General features: G+C 41.1%; 1 protein-coding gene across 1 annotated transcript in view; it reads right to left on the bottom strand.

Moving 5' to 3' along the window:
• TRRAP (transformation/transcription domain associated protein) overlaps window positions 1-25071 on the bottom strand; it is a 135835-nt gene that overhangs the window by 81121 nt on the left and 29643 nt on the right. Inside the window, exons 15-22 of the mRNA XM_023735339.1 lie at window positions 24893-25071; window positions 24700-24797; window positions 23993-24187; window positions 22760-22951; window positions 20501-20666; window positions 17903-18159; window positions 15342-15542; window positions 5177-5328 (exon numbers count right to left, since the gene is read on the bottom strand). The exon at window positions 24893-25071 is cut by the window's right edge and continues 260 nt beyond it. Of these exons, the coding sequence (XP_023591107.1) occupies window positions 5177-5328; window positions 15342-15542; window positions 17903-18159; window positions 20501-20666; window positions 22760-22951; window positions 23993-24187; window positions 24700-24797; window positions 24893-25071 (1440 nt within the window). The remainder of the gene's footprint in view (window positions 1-5176; window positions 5329-15341; window positions 15543-17902; window positions 18160-20500; window positions 20667-22759; window positions 22952-23992; window positions 24188-24699; window positions 24798-24892) is intronic.

Here is a 25071-nt window from a genome sequence, read left to right on the forward strand (position 1 = left end):
AAAAAAAAAAGGTCGAGAAGGGAGAGGGTTGACATGTTGTGGGGTTGTTAACCAATGTCATAAAACAGTATGTGTACTACTGTTTCATGAGAAATTATTTGTTCTGTAATCCTTCACCTGAAGTACAATTTTTTTAAAAAAGGCCAGCTGGAGTCTAGGTGCCTAAAAAAGAACACTCAACTCCCTCCACCCCCAACCTGTTCTTCCCAATGTTCCTGACACCTCAGTAAACAGCACCTTATGCAAAAAAAATCCCTGCGGTCTGCCAATGTCAGATTCTATCCTTCCTATAAGCTATATACCAAAACACCAGTTGCCGAGTCAATTCCGATTCATAGTGACCCTATAGGACAGAGTAGAACTGCCCCATAGGGTTTCCAAGGAGCAGTTGGTGGATTCGAACTGCTCACCTTTTTGGTTATCAGCCAAACACTTAACCACTGTGCCACCAGGGCTCCCTAAGACATGTAAGGAAATCTGAAGTCTTCATCATATCCTCATGAGGCACTACTCAGTCTTGCCCCTGCCCACCCTCTCCCTCTTGCCCTCTGCAACCCAGCAACACTGGTCTCCTTGCGGTGCCCATCTGAAGGCCTCTACTCTGGCATTCCCTAAGCCCAAGAGGAGTTTCCTCCCTCTCTTCATTGTGATGGAGTCCCTGGCTGCTGCAAACGGTTAACTCACTTGGCTGCTAACCAAAAGGTTGGAGGTTTGAGCCCATCCAGAGGTGTCTTGGTGATCTCCCAAAAAACTATCCATTGAAAATCCTATGGGGCACACTTCTACTCTGACACACGTGGGGTCACCATTAGTCAATTCTGTCTCAACAGCAACTGGTTTTCACTGTGATCCTGCTCAACGCCACCTACTCAGAGAAGACTTCTCCGACGACCCTATCTTTTTAAATGTCCCTTTCCTGCTCCATCTCCCTACCCTGATATACTATTCTTAATAGTACTTATCACGCTCATTCTTGAGTCACATTGTCACTAGATACGACCCCAAGTTAGCAGTTATTTTCTTTCAGATTGAAGATTTCTTCCACTGGCGGTGGCTTTCACAGTTTCCAATGTAAAGGTACAGGCATACCTTGGAGATATTGTGGGTTCAGTTCCAGACCACCACGATAAAGTGAATACTGCAATAAAGCAAGTCACACGAATTTTTTGGTTCCCTAGTACATATAAAAGTTATGCTTACACTATACTGTGGTCTATTAAGTGTATGTCTTAGTCATCTAGTGCTGCTATAACAGAAATATCACAAGTGGATGGCTTTAACAAACAGAAATTTATTCTCTCACACTTTAGTAGGCTAGAAGTCCAAATTCAGTGTGCCAGCTCCAGGGAAAGGCTTTCTCTCTCTATCAGCTCTGTGGAAAGGTCTTTGTCATCAATCCTCCCCTGGGTCTAGGAGTTTCTCTGCACATGGACCCCAGGTCTCTGCTCAATTCTTTCTTTTATATCTCAAAAGAGATTGACTCAAGATACAACCTAATACTGTAGATTGAGTCCTGCCTAAGTAACATAATTGCCTCTAATCCTGCCTCATTAACATCATGGAGGTTAGGATTTACAACACATAGGATAACCACATCGGATCACAAAATAGAGGACAACACACAATACTGGGGATCATGGCCTAGCCAAGTGGACACATAATTTCATAGGACACAATTCAATCAATAATATTGTGCAATAGCATCTTGTCTAAAAAAACAATATACACACCTTAATTAAAAAATATTTTATTGCTGAAAAATGCCAGCCATCATCTGAACCTTTAGCGAGGAGTAATCTTTTTGCTGGTGGAGGGTCTTGCCTCGATGTTGATGGCTACTGACTGATCAGGGTAGTGGTTGCTGAAGACTGCGGTGGCTGTGGCAATTTCTTAAAAACACAACAGTGAAGTTTGCTGCACTGATCGACTCTTCCTTTCACAAAAGAGTTCTCTGTAGCATACAATGCTATTTGATAGCATTTTACCCACAGCAGAACTTCTTTCAAAATTGGAGTCAATCCTCTCAAACCCTGCAGCTGCTTTATCAACTAAGTTTATGTAATATTCTAAATCTTTTGTTGTCATTTCAACAATGTTCACAGCATCATCCCCAGGAGTAGATTCATCTCAAGAAACCACTTTCTTTGCTCATCCATAAGACCCATTGCTGTAGAGCTGATTCCAACTCATAGTGACCCTATAGGACAGGGCAGAACTGCCCCATAGGGTTTCCAAGGAGCAGCTGGTGGATTCAAACTGCCAACCATTTGGTTAGCAGCCACAGCTCACCAGAGCTCTTGACCACTGTACCACCAGGGCTCCCATCCATAAAACACAACTCCTCATCCGTTCAAGTTGTATCATGAGATTACAGCAACTCAGTCACATCATCTTCAGGCTCCACTTCTAATTCTAGTTCTCTAGCTACTTCCACCACATCTGCAGTTACTTCCACCAATGAAGTCGTGAACCCCTCAAAGTCATCCATTAGGATTGGAATCAACTTCTTTCAAATTCCTGTTAATGTTGATATTTTGACCTCCTCCCATGAATCATGAATATTCTCAATGGCATCCAGAATGGTGAATCCCTTCCAGAGGTTTTCAATTTACTCTGCCCAGATCCACCAAAGGAATTACTATCTACGGCCTTACAAAATGTATTTCTTAAAATAATAAGACTTGAAAGTCAAAATTACTCCTTGATCCACGGGACGCAGGATGGATGTTGTGCTAGCAGGCATGAAAACAACACTGATCTCCTAGCACATCTCCATCAGAGCTCTTGGGTGATTAAGCACATTGCCAATGAGCACTAATATTCTGAAAGGAACCTTTTTTCTGAGAACATCTGAACAGTGAGCTTAAAATATTCAGTAAACCATGTTCTAAACAGATATGCTGTCATCCAGGCTTTGTTGTTCCATTTTTGAGCACAGGCAGAGCTCTAAAGAGCCCTAGGGTTTTCGGAGTGATAAACAAGCAGTGGCTTCAGCTTAAAGTCACCAGCTGCATTAGCCCTTAACAAGAGAGTTAGCCTGTCCTTTGAAGCTTTGAAGCCAGGCATTGACTTCTCCTCTCTAGCTGTGAAAGTCCTAGATGGCATCTTCTTCCAACATAAGGCTGTGTTGTCTACATGGAAAATCTGTCGTTTAGTGTAGCCACCTTCATCAATTATCTTAGCTAGATCTTTTGGATTACTTGCTGCAGCTTCTACATCAGCACTTGCTGCTTCACCTTGCACTTTTATGTTATGAAGATGGCTTCTTAAACCTCATGAACCAACCTCTGCTAGCTTCAAACCTTTCTTCTGCAGCTTCCTCACCTCTCTCAGCCTTCAGAGAATTAAAGAGTTAGGGCCTTGCTCTGGATTAGGCTTTGGCTTAACGGAATGTTGTGGCTGGTCTGATCTTCTATCCAGACCATTAAAACTTTCTCCACATCGGCAATAAGGCTGTTTTGCTTTCTTATCATTTGTGTGTTCATGGGGTAGCACTTTCAAATTTCCTTCAAGAATTTGTCCTTTGCATTCACAACCCGGCTATTTGTGCAAGAGGCCTAGCTTTCAGCCTATCTCAGCTTTTCACATGCCTTCCTCACTAAGTTTCATCATTTCTAACTTTTGATATAAAGTGAGAGACCTGAAACTCTTCCTTTCATTTGAACACTTACAGGCCACTGTAGGGTTATTAACTGGCTTAATTTCAATACTGTCATGTCTCAGGGAATAGGGAGGCCCGAGGAGAGGGAGAGAGACGGGGGAACACCCAGTCGGTGGAGAACTCAGAACACACACAACTTTTATTGACTAAGTTCACTATCTTATATGGGCATGGTTCGGTGGTGTCCCAAAACAATTACAATAGTAACATCACAGATTACTGATCACAGGGTACCATAAAAGAGATAATAATGAAAAAGTTAGAAATTCTGAAGAGAATTACCAAAATGTGATACAGGGACACAAAGTGAGCATATGCTGTTGGAAATATGGCACCGATAGACTTGCTCGACAGGGTTGTCACAACATTCAATTTGTAAGAAAACGCAGTATCTGCAAAGCACAATAAAGCGAGGTATGCCTGTATTTTTTTTTTTCCTGTCATAGTTTAAGATTTTCTTTTTCTGATTTCTAGCCATTTCATTATAAAGTCTAGGTGTACATTTCTTTTTATTTAACCTGCTTCAGACACACTGAACATCTGGAACCTGAGCATTGTTGGTTTTTTAAAATTTTGTACATTATGTCAAGTACCATCTCTGCCTCCTCTCTCCCCTCCTCATGGGACTTCAAGCAATCACAGCTACTTCATTCTATCTGTCATGTCTCTATTGAATTTTCCATCTTTTTCTCTCTCTACATGCATTCTAGATAATTTCTCTTAACTTATTTCATAACTAAAGGTTCTTCTTAGTTTTTTTTAAAAATCTGCTTGAGCAATTTTTATAGGTTCCTATACCCTGCAGGTATTTTCAAGTTTGTCTTCTTTTTTAAAACATTTTAAGCATTTAAACTATCTGAAGTCTGTTGCAAGTGTCTGTGTTCTGTTGATTCTGCTTGCTCTGACTTATGCTGCCTTATTTCCTGTGGACTTGGTTATCTTTGTCTATTCTCTCTCCAATGCCATTTTAACAACTGAGCAGCTATCATATATACTTAGCATTATTTCTGATGCCATGAGGAATGTGAAAAGATAGGGGAAAAATCCCTTCATTGAAACTTACAACTCAGAAAGATGATATACACAGCCTTATGTGAGAAGAGCAAAATACAAACAATATATGATAAATACTTGGAGAAAGAAAGCGCCGCTATAGACTGGAAAAGCAAAAGATTTACTGAACGTCTATTATGTACCAGGTACTATGGATATAATGGTGAGCAAAGGGGAGGAAAAGAGCTAAATCCCTTGATTTTTTGAAGCTTACAATCTAAAGGAGGAGGCAATCAGACACACTATAAAGGCAGATTACAACTGAGAGAAGTTCTAATTCTCAGGCACCTAAGTTCTCCATTCCATTTTCCCTTAAGTTCAAGGAAGCATGACTGGGCAAATCACACATCCTTTGCCCAGTTTGAAGGAAGAAGCTCCTAGCCCTCAGACACTGGGAGGCACTCTCTGTGCCAGCTCCTGATGCATGAATAGCTGAGCGCAGCCAGCGGGAAGAACACCTACTTGGGGTGCGCGAGGAGCTGGTAGAGCGCGTGCTTGTTGTCCTCCAGGCTCATCATGGCCACCAGGAAGCACTTTATCACCTCCCATGCCTGCCGCCGGTAGTAGGGCTCGGTGTTGGCACTTTTCAGGCAATCCAGAGCAGTTTCAATGGCCTACAACAAAGAGTAATAAGTAAACACAAAAATTACAGTTTTGACCAAAATTTCAGGATTCTGAAGTGCTTATGCTGAAAGCATTTGTAGCACCCGCCAAAAAATCCCACTGCACATGCTCTTAGGGAGAGAACTGTGGGCCTGGGCAGCTGGTGAGTCTTCATCAAAGGAAGCATCCAGAGAAGAGACACTTCGGAGGTAGAATCGTCATGAAGGAATTGCAGGGTTCAAATTAAAATGTAAAATGGAGCTTAATCACTTCATGTTTAAGAAGCCAATGAGAGATTACAGAAATTAAGTGAGCTCAGAAGGTCTCTTGTGGAAGAAATATCTTCCCCCTCTGGGAGGAAAAATCAATTTTCCATTTGCCAAATTAAACTAGATACCATGTCATCTACACACTTATCCAGGTCCTGATGAGAAGAACAATGCATTTTCTGCAGACCACAGATTTCTGTGTCTACTTCCAAAATAAAAGATGGTTTTCCTGAGTTTTTACTAAATTTCCTCTTTAAAAGAGAAAAAGATTTACAAAAAATCTACACTGCTACACACACACACGTTTTTATCCTATTCATTTCAATTAGGTTGATGCGGGGGGGAGGGAGAATCACAATAATTACACAAAAAATAATTTGAAGCCTTTAATAGCTAAGATATTAATTAACCTTAAAACCAAAAAACCCCATCGAGTTGATTCTGACTCATAGCAATCCTATAGGACAGAGTAAAACTGTCCCGTAGGGTTTCCAAGGTGCAGCTGGTGGATTCAAACTGCTGACCTTTTGGTTAGCAGCTGAGTGCTTGACCACTGTGCACCAGGGCGCCACATATTAACCTTAATGATAATTATATACATATTAATCAAATAATTAAGTCACACACTATGACCAAGCGGGATTTATTCCAGGAATGCAGGGGTGGTTCAACATTGGAAAATTAATACACCACATGAGTAGAACAAAAGTAAAGAACAACATGATCATCTCTACAGATGCAGAAAAAGCATTTGATAAAACTCAACACCTTTTCTTGATGAAAACCCTAAGAAGACTGGAACAGAAGGGAAGTTCTTCAAGTATGATTCAGGGCATATATGAAAAAACAACAGCCAACATTATACTTAATGGAAAAAGACTGAGAGCTTTTCCCCTAGAAACTGGGAACAAGGCTAGGGTGCCTGTTTTAACCATTTCAATTCAATATTGTATTAGAAGTCCTAGCCAGAGCAATAAGATAAGAAAAAGAAATAAAGGTATCCAGGTTGGAAAAGAAGTAAAATTATCTCTATTCACAGATGACATGATCCCATACAGTCTTCTCTTGGTATCTATAGGGGATTGATTTCAGGACTCCCTGCGGATACAGAAATGCGTGGACGCTCAAGCTCCTCGTACAAAATGGTGTAGTATTTGCATATAACCAATGCACATCCTCCTGTATACTTTAAATCATCTCTAGATTACTTATAATACCTAATACAATGCAAATGCTATGTAAATAGCTGTTAAGGCTTACAGTTAACACTTTCTCAGTCTTTGCAAGCACTTTATCATGAACCAGACAGACCATTTTTGCTGTTGTAGGGGCAGCACTAACGCTTCCAGGAATTTCAGGTTCTTTCTGCTTTATTGTGTGAATGCTTGATTTGTTCTCACCAATCTTACGGCACACTTCACCAAGCAACGTGCCACTTTTCAAAAGATATAAGATTTTTATTTTCTCTCTCTTAGCCTTTAAGGGATTGCTTTGACCCCTTAATTGTTTTTCAGGAGCCAATTTTTCACAGAAACAAAGGGTGCACACAAGAAGCAAACAAACAAGACATGAGGTGAACAATGCTCAAACAAGTGCTGGAGACTCAGACACTGAGGATCTGTGAAATGGCAGGAGGCTACAGCAGGGTATGCCTACACATCACTTCATTCATGTGGATTTAGCATAGTGCTTGAAGGGCAGCAAATTCATCTTTTGCTTTTTGGCTATTATTTTTCCAATTATTTTCAATCCACAGTCAGTTGAATCCACGGATGTGGAACCTGTGGATGCAGAGGGCCGACTATATATAGAAAATGCAAGAAAGCTTCTAGAGCTAATAGAAGAATTTAGCAAAGTTATAGGGTACAAGTCAACAAACAACCAGCTGGGTTTCTATATACCAGCAATGAGAAATCTGAAAGGAAAACTAGGGAAACAATTCCATTTAAAATAGCACCTAAGAGAATAAAACACCTAGGAATAAATTTAACCAGGGATGTGAAAGACTTATACAATGAAATTTATAAAACTTTGCTTAAAGAAGTTAAAGAAGACTTAAATAAATGGAATGATGTTCTGTGTCCATAGAAGATTAATAAGATGTCAATACTACCCAAAGCAATCTATAGATTCAACGCAACCCTGATCAAAATCCCAACAGCCTTCATAACAGAAATGGGAAAACCAATCCTCAACTTTAAATGGAATGGCAAGAGGCCCTGAATAGCTAAAGCAATGTTGAAAGTGAAGAACAAAGGAGGAAGACACACACTTGCTGATTCTAAAACATACTATACAGCTACAGTAATCAAAACAGCCTGGTACAGGTGTAACAATAGACACAAGAGACCAATGAAATAGAATTGAGAGCCTAGAAATAAATCCACACATCCATGGCCAACTGATTTCTGACAAGGGTGCTAAATCCATTCCATGAAGGAAGATGAGTCTCTTCAATAAATGGTGCTGGGAAAACTGGATTCCCACATGTAGAAAAATGAAACAGGATACACGTCTCACACTATACACAAAAACAAATTCAAAATGGATTAAAGTCCTAAACGTGAAAACTAAAATCATAAAATTCTTAGAAGAAAATGCAGGGGCAAGGCTGTACGGCCTAGCTTTTAACAATGGATTATCTAGTATAATAACAAAGGTACAAATAGCAAAAGACAAAATAAATGGGACCTCATAAAAATTAAAAACTTGTTCATCAAAAGACTTTACCAAAACACTGAAAAGACAAGCCACCGACTGGTAAGCCATATATCTGCTGAGAATCTAATAACCAAAACATATATAAAATTTCAACAACTTAACAAAAAGACAAATGAAAAAATAAAAAAAAATGGGCAAAAGACTTGAATAGACATTTCACCAAAGAGGACATTCAAATGGCCACCAAACACGTGCAAAGATGCTCAGCATCATTAGCCATCAGAGATGCAAATCAAAACCACAAAGACATACCATTTCATTCCCACTAGGATGGCTAAGATAAAAACAGAAAATAACAAATGCTGACGAGGATGTGGGGAAATTGAAACCCTTATCCATTGCTGGTAAACTGTTGCCATCAAGTTGATTCCAACTCATAGCAACCCTATAAGATAAGACTAGAACTGCTCCACAGGGTTTTCAAGGCTGCAATCTTTATAGAAGCAGACTGCCAAATCTTTCTCCCACAGAGCGGCTGGTAGGTTTGAGCTGCCAACCTTTCAGTTAGTAGCTGAGCCCTTAACCAGTGCACCACCAGGCCCCTAATCCATTGCTTGTAGGAATGCAAAATGGTTCAGCCGTTGTGGAAAACAGTGTGGCAGTTTCTCAAAAAACTAAAAACAAAGCTACCATATAACCTAGCAATTCCACTCATAGGTATATACCCAAAAGACTTAAAAGCAGAGACAGATGAACGGATTGACAAACTGTGGTACGCACATACAATGGAACACCAAGCAATGACAAAGAATAATGATGAATCTGTGAAACATCTCACAACATGACTGAATCTAGACGGCATTAAGCTGAGTGAAATAAGTCAATTGTAAAAGAACAAACATTGTATGAGACCGCTATTATAAAGTAACACAGAAAAAAAAACAAAAACAAAACTGTTTGATGTTTACCAGGGATGGGAAGGGGAGGGAGGGAAAATTACCAAAGAGATAGTAGACAGGATTTAATATTGGTGAAGGGAAAAGCAATACACGATATGGGAGAAGTCAGCACGACATGATCAAGGCAAGAGAGGACACTGCTACACACAATGGAATACTACGCAATGATAAAGAACAATGATGAATCCACAAAACATCTCATAACATGGATAAACCTGGAGGGCATTATGCTGAGTAAAATTAGTCACAAAAGGGCAATTACTGTACAAGACCACTATTATAAGAACTCAAGAAAAGGTTTAAACACAGGAAAAAGCATTCTTTGACGGTTATGAGGGTGCGGAGGAGGGGGAGGGGAATTCATTAACTACATAATAGACAATGATCAACTTCCATGAAGGGAAGGACAACACACAATACAGGAGAAGTCAGCACAACTGGACCAAAGCAAAAGCTAAGAAGTTTCCTGGACACATCCAAACATCTTGAGGGACAGAGTATCTGGGGCCTGGGGACCATAGTTTTGGGGGACATCTAGGTCAATTGGCATAACAAAGTTTATTAAGAAAATGTTCTGCATCACACTTTGGTGAGTGGCATCTGGGGTCTTAAAAGCTTGCAAACGGCCATCTAAGATAAATCATTAGTTCCAACCCACTTGGAGCAAAGGAGAATGAAGAACACCAAAGACAAGGAAAATATTAGCCCAAGAGACAAAAGGGCCACATAAACCAGAGACTCCATCAGCTTGAGACCAGAAGAACTAGATGGTGCCCAGCTACCACCAATGACCACCCTGACAGGGAACACAACAGAGTCCCTGATGAAGCAGGAGAAAAGTAGGGTGCAGAACTCAAATTCTAGTACAAAGACCAGACCTAATGGTCTGACAAAGACTGGAGGAACCCCTGAAACTATGGCCCCCAGATACACTGTAAATCCAGAACTAAAACCATTCCTGAAGCCCACTCTTCAGACAAAGATTAGACAGGACTATAAAACAAAAAATAATACACATGAGGTGTGTGTGTCTTAGTTCAATCAGATACACGAGACCAAATGGGCAGTTCCTGTCTAGAGGCAGGATGCGAAGGCATGAAAGGACAGGTACTGGTTGAATGGACACAGGGAACCCGGGCTTGAAGGGGGAGTGTGTTGTCACATTGTGGGGATTTCAACTAATGTCATAATACAGTATGTATATAAATTTTTGTATGAGAAATTAACTTGAGCTCTAAGCTTTCACTTATATCACAATTTAAAAAAAATGCAGATGTAACAAGAGAATGAAAGGAAAAATTTAATGAACATAAATTAAAAATTCTTCTTGTGTCTATACTGATTAAAAAAAGAGAGACAGAGGACACTGAGAGGAATGCAGGAATAAAGGACACCTACGGTAACTACTATAGCACAGACAATCCTGCAACAATAGTATTAACAAACAATGACTGATTGATAGAGTTAGATACAGCCAGACAGAGATAGACAGATAGATACAGAGAGACAGAGATATGCCAAGAGGTAAGGGAGAAGGTAAGAGAGCACATCCACCAGCAGATACAGGTTTGGTGATGGAAATTTCTAAATATGTGACTGTTGGTGCTCCTTACATATTAATATAGACAACAGAACACAGTGGTACAATCAGAGATACCTCTTAGACATAACTAAACACCTCATAGGATGAAGTTCCCAGGCTTGAAGGTAAAGGACCATAGACTCGGGATATCTACATCATTTGGTACAACGTAGTTCTTAAAGACAAGGTTTTATATCCTACTTTGGTGAACAGCATCTGGGGTCTTAAAAGCTTGCGAGTGGCCATCTAAGATACAACTATCAGTCTCTTCTAGTCCTGAGCAAGAAAAGTGAAAAAATTAAAGACTCAGAGGAGCAATCAGTCCAAAGTACTAATGGACCACATGAACCACAGCCTACATGACCCCAAGACCAGAAAAACCAGATGGGGAGAAGGGAAAACGAGGAGGTATTGCTTAAGGGGTCCCTGATGCCACTGATTCCGACTCACAGCAACCCTATGGGACAAGGTAGAACTGCCCCATAAGGTTTTCCTGGCTGTAATCTTTACAGAAGTAGACTGCCACATCTTTCTCCCATGGAGCAACTGGTGGGTTCGAACTGCCGATCTTTCAGTTAGCAGCCAAGCACTTAACCACTGCACCACCAGGGCTCGTTCGCTTAAGGGGTATTGAGTTTCTTTTAAGGGTGATGAAAAAATTTAGAAATGGATAGTGGTGATGACTGTAGAACATGTTGAACGTAATTAATATCCTGAATTGTACACATCAAAATGGCTGAAATGGCAAATGTTTTGTTACATATATATTTTACCACAATTTATAAAAAAACAAAACAAAACAATATAACCTATGAGTCAATTACTTGCCAAAAAGAATAAAGGATAATGAAGTTTGCCAACATCAGAATCATTTTAATGGAAATTCATGGGCACTGGCTTGACCACATAATCATGCCATTTACCCTGTCGGCCTCTTAAGTTATGGGGGTGTGTGCCAAGCCAACTCTTGCTGGCAGGCAGGCAGGGTGTGGCCATGCTCAAAAGTAAAACCTTCTCAATCACCGTGTTAAGTCTCTATAAGGGGCCAGGACTGCTATTCCCATCTGTAAACTTGATTTCTTCCATGCTTCAACAGCTTTGGGGCAAAACTACTTCTACAGGGAAATTCCCTGTCCTGCTTGGTCTACGGAGAGGCAGGATGAAAGTTAGATGCCTTACTTTTCTCTAACACCAACCCTGCCACTGACATGGCTAAAGTAAGCAGAATCCTAATGTGACCAAGTTACCTAAAAGGTGGGAAAACATGGGAAAGCGCTAGAGGCTCAAGGATGCTCACTGCAGGGATTTTCAGTGTAAAGACACAGAGGACTTGTGTTGTCTGCATTCTCTTAGGAGAAAAGAAGTGCGTATTTGGGAAAAGTTTTGACAAGGGTTGGGCTCAAAACTGAGATTGTACCCCTGCCAGCAGAGATTTGGAGAACGCAAAGCTGCTCTAGAGGGTGGGCAGCAGGGAGGGCCAGGCATAAGGCACATGCTTCAGGAAGTGGGGGGATAGGCAGACCGAGAGTCGAGGGAAGAGAATGACTCCAGGGTGATGCTTACCCATGATGGGCATTCTCCCTCCCAAATGTTTCTGAAGTCTGGTTATTAAAAAAAAAAAAAGCACACACAATAGAGGGTCTCAGACAGAGCTGGAGAAAAATATAGAACAAAATTCTAACTCACAAAAAAAAAAAAAAAGACCAGATTTACTGGTCTGTCCGAGACTGGAGAAACCCCAAGAGTATGGCCTCCAGACACCCCTATAGCTCAGTAACGAAGTCACTCCTGAGGTTCATCCTTCAGCCAAAGATTAGACGGGCCCATAAAACAAAACGAGACTAATGGGGCACACCAGCCCAGGGGCAAGGACTAGAAGGCAGGAGGGGACAGGAAAGCTGGTAATGGGGAACCCAAGGTCGAGAAGGGGAGAGTACTGACATGTCGTGGGGGTAGCAATCAATGTCACAAAATAATATGTATCTTAATTATTTAATAAGAAACTACTTTGCTCCGTAAACCTTCATCTAAAGTACAATAAAAAAAATTAAAAAGAAGAAAAAAGCACAGAACCCGCTATATAGGTAAACCTTCTGTGTTGTTATTGTTAGGTGCTGTCGAGTCAATTTTGACTCACAGCGACCCCATGTGACAGAGGAGAACTGCCCCACAGGGTTTCCTAGGCTGTAATCTTTACAGGAACAGATTGCCAGGTCTTTCTCCCATGGAGCCATTACGTGGGTTCAGACCACCATCCTTTCAATTAGCAGCTGAGCATTTAACCATTTGCACCACCAGAGCTCCTTAAACTTCTTGTACAGAAAGATAAATACATCAAGTTCTACACTGTGATTCAACAGGACAAATCAGAGTTAGGCTGAGCAAACAGAGGGCTTGGAGTCATCTAAAGCCAGAGAATGCTGGTTTAGGACAAGCTGACCAGACCTCCAAGGCGCTAGGGAATCCCAGTGGGCTTCTAGCTCACTGAAATGCTGAGTAACTCAGATACACTCAAAAGGCCCTATTACCCTTTAGAAAAAGAGCCCTGGTGGTGCAACAGTTAACTGAAAGGTTGGTGGTTCGAATCTACCCAGCAGCTCCATAGGAGAAAGACCTGGTGATTTGCTTCCAAGAGATTACAGCCTAGAGAACCCTATGGGGCAGTTCTACTCTATCACATGGGGTCACTGTGAGTCAAAATTGACTCGACAGGACCTAACAACATCATCCTTAAAAAACCCAACATACAATGGCAAGATAAATGTTCTGTTCTGGAAAGACATGCTAACAAAAAATAAAGCAAACAGAAGACAAATTAGATAAATGGGACCTCATAAAAATTCAATATTTTTGAACATCAAAAGACTTTATCAACAAAGTGAAAAGTCAACCTACAGATTGGAAGAAAATTTTTGGAAGCCATATATTGGTTAAGGGCCTAATATCTAAAATATATATAAAACTTCTACAACTTAATAACAAAAAGACAAAAACTTGATCAAAAAATGGACAAAGGACTCGAATAGACAGTTCACCAAAGAAGATATTCAAATGGCCAACTCAACATCATTAGCCATTAGGAAGATGCAAATTAAAACCACAATGAGGTATCATCTCATCCTATTAGAATGACAATGACCAAAAAAATGGAAAACAGGCGTTGGTGAGGTTGTGGAGAATCTAGAACCCTTATCCACTGCTGGCAGGAATATAAAATGATACAGCCACTGTGGCGAACAGTTTAGCAGTTCCTCAAAAAATTGAACATAAAACTACTATATGACCCAGCAATCCCAATCCTGGGTATATACCCAGAAGATATGAAAGCAGGAACGCAAAGAGAAATCTGTACACCAATGTCCATTGCAGCACTTTTCACAACAGCCAAATGTGGAAACAACCAAAATGTCCATCAACAGATAAATGGATAAACAAAATGTAGTATATACATACAATGAACTAGTTCTTAGTCATACAGAGAAATAAAGTCCCAATGCATGCCACAACATGGATGAACCTTCAAAACATCATGCTGAGCAAAATAAGTCAGTCGCAAAAGGACAAATACTATATGATCTCACTTACATGAAATAAGCAAATATATAGAAACAAAAGATTATTAACAGTTACTAGGGAAGGAAAGAAGGGGTTAAGAGGGAGTTTTTGTTGAGCGGGTGGCATTGGGTTTACGTTAATGATGGGGAAATATTTTAGAGAAGGACAGTCATAACGGTGGCACAACATGAAAAATGTAATCAATGTCACTCAATTGTAAATGTGGAAGTTGCTGTGCTGGTGAATGTTCTGTTTGTTTATTTTAACTACATTTAAAAAAAAAAACTATAACATGATGTGGAAAAATGCTGGTGATATCGTAAGAGGGAAAGTTGAATTTGACAATGTAGACTACAATGAAGTAAAACAAGATGCACGTGAAACAGGACTAGCAGAGGGAGTAAAAAAGGTCAACAACGCGGGGGGCAGTTTCCATTGAGGACAAAGCAAAAGTAGTGGAGCAGAACACTAGCAAGATGCTGGGGACAGTGTTACACAATAAAACGGGAGTTGTAAAGGACGAACAGAAAGAGACAGGAGATGTCAGCAGTGGGATAAGGAGCCAGGCAAGAGAAAGCTCGAGCTATGGACAGAGAATGGGAGAAAAGCAGGTCCTCAGAGTGGTGGGGATGAAAGCCGGGCTGGAACTAAAGTCAGATTCTGAATGACACTCAGAAGCAAAGCCTGCTGGGCATCAAAGCAGACTAGGAGTTCAAAAGCAGGATGGGCTGGGCAACACCTCCTAGTCCCAGCAGGAGAACTGCTCAAGGGGCCAAAGCTCTTGGGGGCAGCACCCCTCCATTGGCCTCCGGGCATTATGAAAGCCCCTCAGCAACCAAGCTGATCCCCAACAAATCCTGTTCTGAGTTAGAAATTCCCAAGAAGATACATGGTCTATTTACATATTACATACATACATACATACACACAGAAACTAACTTCCTTAAGATGAAATGCATAGTATTCCTTAAGAAGCTCCCAAAGACTTCCAAACCTACCTTCTCCATTGGGAGCTGAAGGGATGCTTTACAATCTGAAAATTCCACTGTAATACTGGGTCCTTGGACTTCAGTCACAACATAATGCAGCTTCTGGGATTCCTTCAACATCTTCCTATTACTGCCTCCAAATTTACCAAGTACGCGGTAGGCCACATGAGAAATGCTATCCGCAGGATTGCGCAAAGTGCGCCACAGGGCCTAAAAACCAACATACTTTCATTAAAACTCCTTTTGATTAAGTAATGCATTTACATGGTTCACAAATCAAATTTCAAAAGTCATTAAGACTATACAGCAAAAATGCTTCCTCCCACCTCTGTCCCCCAAACACACACTTCCCGCCTTGGGTGACACCAACGTGATTAGTGTCTTGTGTATCCTTCCAGAAAGATCTTATGTCTTTACAAAAATACCACGTAAATTTTCTTTCATGCTCCAGTAACACAAATGGCAGCATCGTATAAATACAGCTTTGTATATCGCTCCCTCCTCTCCCCTTATGGAATGCTCAGAATTATATTCAAGAGACAACCGTATCTTACAGCTCTACAGCATTTCACTGTACAGACAGAATTTAATGAGTCCCCTATTAATGGACATCTAGATTATTTCCAATCCTTTGCTTTTATAACCAGCAGTACAACGGCCTTATACATCTATCATGTCAAGATGTTGAAGTACAGCTGAACAATGAATTTCTAGAATTGGAAATTGACAGATTTAGAATTGAGAGCTGCTGCCAAATCACCCTCCACAGAGGTTACACACCCACCAGGAATACACCAGAAGGCAATCCAAAACTGAAATCTGGTATCCAGGGAGGTAGTTTTAATGTACATTTCTCCTACTGAGTAAAAATAAACTTATTTTTATATGTTTAATAGTCACTTTATTTTCTTTTTGTAAATAATCTATTCATACCCATTGCCCTTTTTACTATTTGCCCTTTTATTACATTAGGGAAACTAGCCCTTCATTTGTGAGTTGGAGTAAGTTTTCCCCTAGGTGTCTTTGGCTAAGGATACAAAGATTATTACTTAAATTCTAGAAGACAAGTAATGAAGGCCTGGGTACTTTCAGATTTACAGAGCGTGTGTAATGGGTAAGAACACAGGCTCCGGGGTTAGACGTTACTTCGCCGACGCCTCAAACTCCTGAGTGTGGTGGGCTAGGTCATCAGAGCAGTCCTTCCACTAAGAACCAGCAGATCCCAGTTAGGATACTGCTCTATGGCACTGCTAGACTCACGAGAGGCAGGGGAAGTCTCCAGGATACCGCAGAACAGAGCTAGATGCATGGGAGTGGGGCAGGCCCTGTCTGAAGACAGAGCCCATGGAAACCCTCCTGTCCCGACAGTGAATACTGGGCAAGCAGTGAGGTAGACAAGCTGAACCTAGGACTCCTGAGCTGAGTTTAGGCTCTTGAGGGGACAGGAGTGATTTCAAGCCAGGCCCAAGGTCTGTCTTCTAGAACCAGGCCTGGAGCCCCCTCTCCTTACAACCAACAGTGGTGTTCTCCAGGTGGGCTTGTAATCCTCCGAAGGACATGCTGGAAGAGTCGACGTGGAGGCTCTGCCAACCCCTATGCCATCTTCTTTCAGCCAAGACGGAGCCCAAGATCTAAATTTTAGGACTGGCAGGGAAAGCTCTCCCAACTTAAACTCAAATCCAACTTGTAGTCTCTAACTTTCCCAATGACTCCTGTCCTTTAGGAGTTAATGAGCCTCCACTATATAAATCTCATATTCTGATCCCTACTTGGGTTCAAACACCCTAGACTAGAGGAGCAGTAAATTAACAGGCAACCTAAACCCCTAACGATTACCAGCCACCTTACAAATCAGTAACAGCAAAATGTGAATAAGTAACCTAAGAGATTTGACATATGAACTTAAATGAACAGAAAATATGTCTTCAAAACAACCTCTTTTGTTATCTGCTCTTTTTCCCTTGGGATGGAGGGATGCCTATACTTTCCTTTAAGAGTTACATCTCTTTACTATGTAACTGAAGATCATTTGTGGACAAAGAAAGGATCTCAGATGTCTGAGGTCACTTGAAGCCACAGTACATACACAGTGAAACCTGGAACTCAACAGGACTGCCTTGTTTTTCCAGGTCTCACAAATTTTCTGCCTGTGACGGTGCAGGCTCACCACTTTTCTACTGCTCTCTAGTCGTAGAAAATATTTTCGTTTTCCTTCTCTGACAAGTTTCTGCCTTATGCAGGTTCTGGCTTTCACAGGTTTTACTGTAGTAACTGTAACACCTGTCTTCATTAAGTCATGAACTTACTGAGAATCTAACACTTGTGAAGGCCCTCTGAAAAAGAGGGCAATACCGCAAAACAAATACCCACTTGATAACAGTAGAATTTCTTGGCATCTTTTCCCAAGGCAGATGCCTCACAAAGTGAGTTCCAAGTTCCACCACTCTACCCTGCAGAGTCCACCACCGAGTGCAAAGAGCTGACGATGACGGCTCACCACCATGGGGAAAAGAGCCCCAAATCCTCAGTGACACTCGATGCATGAACATCTGACGCCCCTGCTCACTCACCTGCATGAGCTCTGCGCGGACTGGCTGGATGTGGTCATAGAGGAAATCAGGCTGCAGGTTGTCCACACACAACTCCAGAGTCCTCAGGCCCTGGCTAACCAAGGTCTGGGACCCGTTGAGCGCAGACACCAAGGGATCCATCAACATGGGCAGATACGGCAGGAGCGAGCTCAGCCGTACAGGCACCGTGAGACACAGCTCCACAAAGAGGTCCTTCATGTGCTGCTTGTGCAGGCCACTCTGCAACATGTTCAGCCCTGAAACGAGGTTTGAGACCATCAGAGGGGGGAAAGGCACTGCCAGACACACGCCACAGTTAACTGCACAAAGCAGTTGGTCCACCTTCCCTCTGTAAACATCAAGCATGATTCAAGGAAGACGTTTTTTGCCCTTACGATATCCTACGCTAGCTCAAACTATTCTGTAACTGCTTTCATGGTCCTTTTTGTCTATTGTATTCACAGTGACAACAGTAGGCTGCATGCAATTACTACAAATTACAATTAAAATCGTAATATTATACCCTTATAATCAATGATACAAATCATTATTAATCTTGTACTACTAAGCCCAATATAAAGATACAGTCTTCAAGATGATCTGGTCACCTCCAGTATGATGCTTATTGCCTTATGTCTTTTCTCAGGCTTTTAGCAGACCACAGCTAAGATCCATGCTCTAAAGAAAACATTTTTTTAAAGTGTATTTTTGTTTATTATAAAAGGAAAGAAGGCTCCTTCTTATAAAGTCAATGTCCCACCCTTCATAAGGAATAGCAAGTATTTACTGAGACACATTCGACAGGGTACCTTCCTGTAGACAGCTTGCAGACTAGCTAAAGATAAGGGTATGTAACATTGGACCCTAAACCAGGTATGTCTCAGGAAGCACAAGCAGGAAGCTGATGAGAATGCAGAGAAACCAGGAATCATCAGGGAAGGCATCACAGAATAGCAGAACTGGATTTAGAATCGAAAGGACAAGGTGGATGAGAAGAGGGCCAAGGCCTAAGTTCCCAGAAGACAACCAGTTCAAACAAAATGATGTGAGGAGAAATAAGCTTGAGGACAACAGAGAGAGCAGTAGAAGGAAATCAGAGGGATCAGAGCAAACGGCTCTGTTGTGGGGTGGGGGTCGGGGGTACTGGAGATGGGATGATAGACAATGCAGCCTGCTATAGGCCACTGTAAACACCTTCTATGGTGGATTTAGGGTTATTTTACAGTCAAAGAGTTCAAGCAGTTCCCAGTCCCGCCCCCTGGGTGTACTATGTTGTAAATGGCTTCTCTTTAAGGCATTTGCAAAGAAAATATAGAAGATTCAATCCCTTGGCAAAAGTGTAACCCTTATAAAAAAAATCCTTAGGCTAGTGTCTCCAATCAGTTCTCCTCTACAAAAACAGTCAATGGACTCAAGATCCCCTTTAGCTGTTTATCTTGAAAGCATCCCTAATTATAGAATTACAGGACTTTGGCTGTACAAATTAGAGACTAAATAAAAACACAAACTAACTAGAAATCAGCTTTATAACTTGCTTTTTTCCTTCTTGTTCTGATTCTCTTCCAATCTAGGGGTCCCTGATTTTATTAAATCACTAAAATTACTTTCTTTCTAGTTTTGCTTAACAAATGTGACGGTTAACTTTATGTGTCAACTTGGCCAGGCTATGGTTGCTAGCGGTTCTACCAAACACCAGGCTAGTTGCTATTCCATAATGTGATTCAACGCAGTGTACAGTGAAACCTGTAAGAGCCAGAACTCAACAGGACTGCCTTGTTTTTCCAGGTCTCACAAGTTTTCCACCTTTGACAAGGTGCAATCTTATCACTTTTCTCTCTCCCCTTTTAGTGGAAAACATTTAAGCTTTTCTTCTCTGACAGGTTTCCACCTTATACAGGTTCCTGTTTTCACAGGTCTTACTGTACTACAGTCACCTTCCATAATGTAACCTAGTATAATGTAATCAACCAATAAGTTGAAAGGGAATCTCTTAGGGTGTGGTCTTCAGACTAAATATTTTGGCAGAACGTGCACACCTGTGTGCACATGCTCCCCCTCCCGCTCCTCCTCCTTTGACTCTGCACTCTTCCCTGTGCCTGACCTAAAGGGTCTTGGAACGCAAGCTTACAGAAGTCTCCAGCCTGCTGCCTGAACTCCCAGAGGATTCTGGACTTGGCAGTCCCCCACAATTAAGTGAGCCAATCCCTTAAAGTAAATCTCTCTCTCCTTCTCCCTCTCTACAGACAGACAGACAGATATAGACACATACACACGTCTCACTGGTTTTGTTTCTCTAGAGAACCCTAAGACACCAAACGCTACAAAATGCAGCCAAGCTCTCACCTGGGTAATTAAGACCTTCCAATGTCCATTCAACTCTGAATAGGGAAGGAAGAGCCCATCTTTGAACACAGCTCCCAATGATGTTCCACTGCCTTTAAAGACAGAGGAAGCGGCATGCACACATATCCCCTCCCCTCCCCATGACCGTCACCAGGTACAAAGGATGAATCCCAGCAACCGAGGGCAGGCGCTGACCCAGACACACGCACGCACACAACCACAGACATAAGAGACAACCAAAATCACTGCCCCAACCTTGCAGGAGGTTTGGTAGCAGAGGCAAGAATTCCTGATACAGGAGATCGTGGCTTCCTCCACCGATAGAGCGGAACAGCGCCCGAAGCAGCAGGAAGTAGTTGTAGGGCTCCTTGGCGGTCTGTGCAAGCTCCATCGAGCTGTTCACAATCTTGTGCAGGTGAGGCTGCGGCGGGAGACAGGGCAGGTTAGTAGGCCCTAAACAAGGGGGCGACACCATCAAAACTCACGCTCAAAGGCTCACTGTGGCTCTACCGGACCGAAAGCTAATTCTGGTGAATTTATTCTGAGAGAAAAAACAAAGAAAACAAGAACTTTCTTTTATTAGACTCAAATTAATTTCTCTGAAAGTATATGCGATTTATACCAGTTCAGTTGTGGAAGAGGCACTGAATAGGTTCCTATCCCACTATGTAGTTACACGATATTGAAAAGACAACTTTGCAGCAGGAGCCAGAGGTTCTGGCAGCTCAGCAGTTCTTACGTACAGTCACTCCTTCATAGGACAAGAACAACCAAGATCAGTCACCTGTTTCATACATGATCTAACCTGAAAGAACAGATACCTCACTAGCAATTAGATGTAATATGTGAAAGTTTGAACGAGCCCGAAGAGACATTTGAGACTGTAGGGTTTGGGAAGACTTAATTGGTGCAGTAGTCAAGTGCCTGGCTGCTACTCCACGGGAGAAAAATGTGGCAGTCTGCTTCTGTAAAGATTTACAGCCTTGGAAACCCTATGGGGCGTTCCACTCTGTCCTACAGGGTCACTGTAACTTAATTATAGCTGAATCGACTCAACGGCAAGGGGTTTGGTTTTTCTGTGTGTTTATATGGGCATTTAACTAAAAAAATACCCACTTTATTAGCTTATAGTAACTTTAATCAACCATCACAGGCTACGTTAACATAAAATTTTTTCACGTGTATATTTGAAGTGACCTGTAAACTGTTAGTCATTAGTGTACATGGCATAATATATTTATTTTACAGAATAAACTGACTATATATTATTATTCTCTTGGCAAAAAGTTCTATAAAATCTGTTTCTTGACTATTTTTCTTGAACAATATTCTAACATCCTATCAATATCTGTCCTACTAGGTTTTATTCTGTTTCTTGTTCTATACAGTAACGTTGGGGAAAGAGAAAAATTATTTGATGACACAGAATTATGGGGACACAGATTTACAATTAAATATTTTGTATCTTAAAAATATAGAATGCTCTCCTTTTATATGGACACAAAGTAATGCTAAGGTTGTTAAGTGACTATGACACAACTGAAAAAAGCTGAGGAATTGTCACATACAAGCACAAATTACTGGTGCTCTCTATCACCACCTGCATTCACTCCACAAAGACCAGACCATGTGAACGGCCTCAAGGCGTCTCTTTAGGCACACAGGTGATAATATTCAACCTTCTACAGAAATTAAAATATTTTGCCATAAATGGAAGTGAATTTTGATAAGGCTTTTGTTACCTTACGTGCTGCTTTTAGTGGGTGATGTAACCATAGGTAAGTTTAAGTCATTTGCTACAATCAAATGACTAATTCTTATATCATTTGATATCATCAGTTATCTATAAAAATGAGTCACGAGACATGAATCCTCCAGATGATCTTAACAAAAAAACACAAACTGGCTAGAATTCTTAATTTAATGAGGAAAAATAAACAAATAGTCCTGAAATGTGATGTTTAAGCACTGCCACAGAAATATGAACACACAATAAAAAAACGGAGGAAAGTAGATTGCTGATGTAATGAGAACTACTAGCCAGCAAACTGTATGTGAAGACACTTTTTCTTCTTTATTCTTTTGCATTACTTAATAGTTTTGCTTGTTTGTTTGTTTTTTTAATAAGGAGGGTGTGCTCCTACTTTACTTGTGTAATTCAGGAAACTAAATTTTTGAGTTTAAGAAACGAAGATTGGTGGTGGCAAAACTAACTACAAACCAAGTTCCTGACCATAAAAGATTTGAGTTTTTCGTGTTAAATCCTCAGATAAACTGAGCTCTGCTTAGAAACACATGAAGTGTTTTTCACACTAGGTCCTTATTTGTTGCAAATATTTATTAATTCAAAGATTCTTTACAAATATAAAGTTTCTGTTTCTGTTCAAAAGTGAAAACAAAGATTAAACAACAACAAACCCCCCCGGAACAAAAAGTTCCACCCACATGGGGTTGCTATAAGTCGGAACTGGCTTGATGGCACCCAACAACACAACAGGTCTAAATGAGCTTTACCTTCAGCATTTGTTCATTTTCAGCTGCAAAGAGGGAGACGGAGCCAAACACCAACTTAAACAGCTTGAGGTACAGGTTGGAGAGCTCCACATTGGAGCCCATTTCTGGCAGGCGGTCAAGGAGATATTCTACCAGAATTGTAGCAAACAGAGCAGAGGTAGTAGGATTTGCCAAAAAGGAATTGGCAACAATCTGTCAAAACAAGAATGCACATGACAAAAATAATCCCTTCCCCAAAGCAGCTTTAAGACAAAGTAATGAACTTTCCAAAAACACAAAATCAAAGAAATCAAGAAATTAATTATCCACCAAAGAAAAAAAAAAAAAGAAATACATTTACTCAGCACTGAGTTGAGCATTTACTTCAAGTACTTAATCTGTTATTTCATCAAAGTGCCAGTACTTAACACATAATTTCTACTAACCAAAGAGGCCTAAAGCATCTTGATCTTTTGAAATATCTTTTTTTTTTTTAACATTGTGACCTAATGTTCTTTAAATTTTGCTCTATAAGCACATCCCTAGGTGCATTATAAACAATCCTCAAAATAAATGTAATACCAATATACCTACCCCTCACTTATCGACTACCTTGTCATCTAATGTTTCACATTTATGACAAAAGCAATAAATTTACTATCCGACTATCTTGCACATTAATGAGGAGTCCAAGCAAGAGGAGAGGAAGCGAGGCCATGCAGGCCACCAGTGGTTCGTATTACCCGGGCCAGGTGGAGGAGCCTGCAGCCAGCCACAAGGAATCGGGTGGGGGGCTTGGAAGTCTCTTCTTCCAAAGAGGTCTCTCTGCCACCTCCGCAGCCTCCACCAGGCCCAGGTGTTTGGGCCTCACCTGTCTGCAGGCCTGGGAGCTGCCTACCACTGAGGCCCGTCTCTGGGACCGGCGGAGAGGGGTTAGAGAGGCTAGCCTTTGAGGCCTGAAGTGCAGCCAAGAGATGATGGACCCCTGCTGCTCCAGAAGCGGCAGGCAACTCCCTACCACCACCACCTCCAATCTCCGCAGGCTCCATGATGGTGGGGAAGGAGGACCCACTGCACCCAGGGGCAGTGAGTGACAAGAGGAGGGGACACTGGCCCTGACTCTCACATAACGCCAATTTTCACGTAACAACCTGATCTTTTGAACCTCACCACGTCAATAAGTGAGGAGTAGGTGTACTCAACACATAAACAAAGACCTTAATGTTGAAAGAATGTAAGAAAAGAGTATTATACCTGAAGGGCATAATTTTTGGAGATTCTTTCCACCATGTAAGGGACTGTGGTTTGAAAGATTTCTTTAAATGTTAAGGGATTCATCATCGTGAACACACCAGCAAAGTGTTCTAATACCTCCTTCTCTTCTTTCATTCTAACCGTCTGGCAATTTGCAACTCGAATGTAGGTCTGCCCATTTCCTGCTATCTGGACCTAGCATGGTTAAAAAAAAAAAAAAAAAAATCCACGAGTATTTACAGTAAACTTCTCTGAATATATTCCATAACATGATCAGATCAGCTACATACTTAAAAAGGCACTTGAATTAGATAATAAATACCTTCCCCCAAAACCATTTAAACTCTCTAGTCTCTCAGAACTGACTTCATGTCAACAGCTTTTTTCTCAATTTTGGAAAATTTTAAAAACAACTTCTTTATGTTGCTCAGAACAGCAACATTATTAGTTTTAACCCTTACGTTTCTAACTCTTTGTTAATTTTCCCCACAAAACATACAAATTCAAACTCTTACATAAATAAGAATTCTCTCTACAAATGTAACGTTGTATCACAAAAGAAAAGCAAACCTGGGTATACAAATACTGAAGACCATATTTGCAAGATGTAAATAGCAGATCTCTCAAGACCCATCCCATCACTAGCATCTCTAATTCTGAAAGGTATACTCTGTGCTCGATACGGTGGTTTGAGGGCACTTCCTTACCTGATAAATATCTAAAGCCTGCATTGCATATTTCACAAGTTTTATGTAAATCTGAGTCTCTTTGGGCTGCAACTGCTTGTTGGGAATGAACTGAGCTTCTGGAAAAGAGATTGCACATTAAGTTAATGCGAAAACAACTTTATTATCTGTTCTATTAAAAACGTTTGTCTAGGTAATTAGAAAGCAGAATTACCACCAGGTGCTTTACACGACGTTATGCCCCACGTAATTGTCTTGACGCCACAAACCAAGGTTTTCACCAAGCTTCGGCAATCTGTGACTTGGAAAGTCTGCTTATCTTCTTTGTCCTTTTCTCCTTGCTTCTCAAACGGAGGCACTGGTGCAGGGGTCACAGGTGTGGCCGGGGGTGGG

This window comes from Trichechus manatus, unplaced genomic scaffold (assembly GCF_000243295.1).
Source record: "Trichechus manatus latirostris isolate Lorelei unplaced genomic scaffold, TriManLat1.0 scaffold00077, whole genome shotgun sequence".
Taxonomy (NCBI): domain Eukaryota; kingdom Metazoa; phylum Chordata; class Mammalia; order Sirenia; family Trichechidae; genus Trichechus; species Trichechus manatus.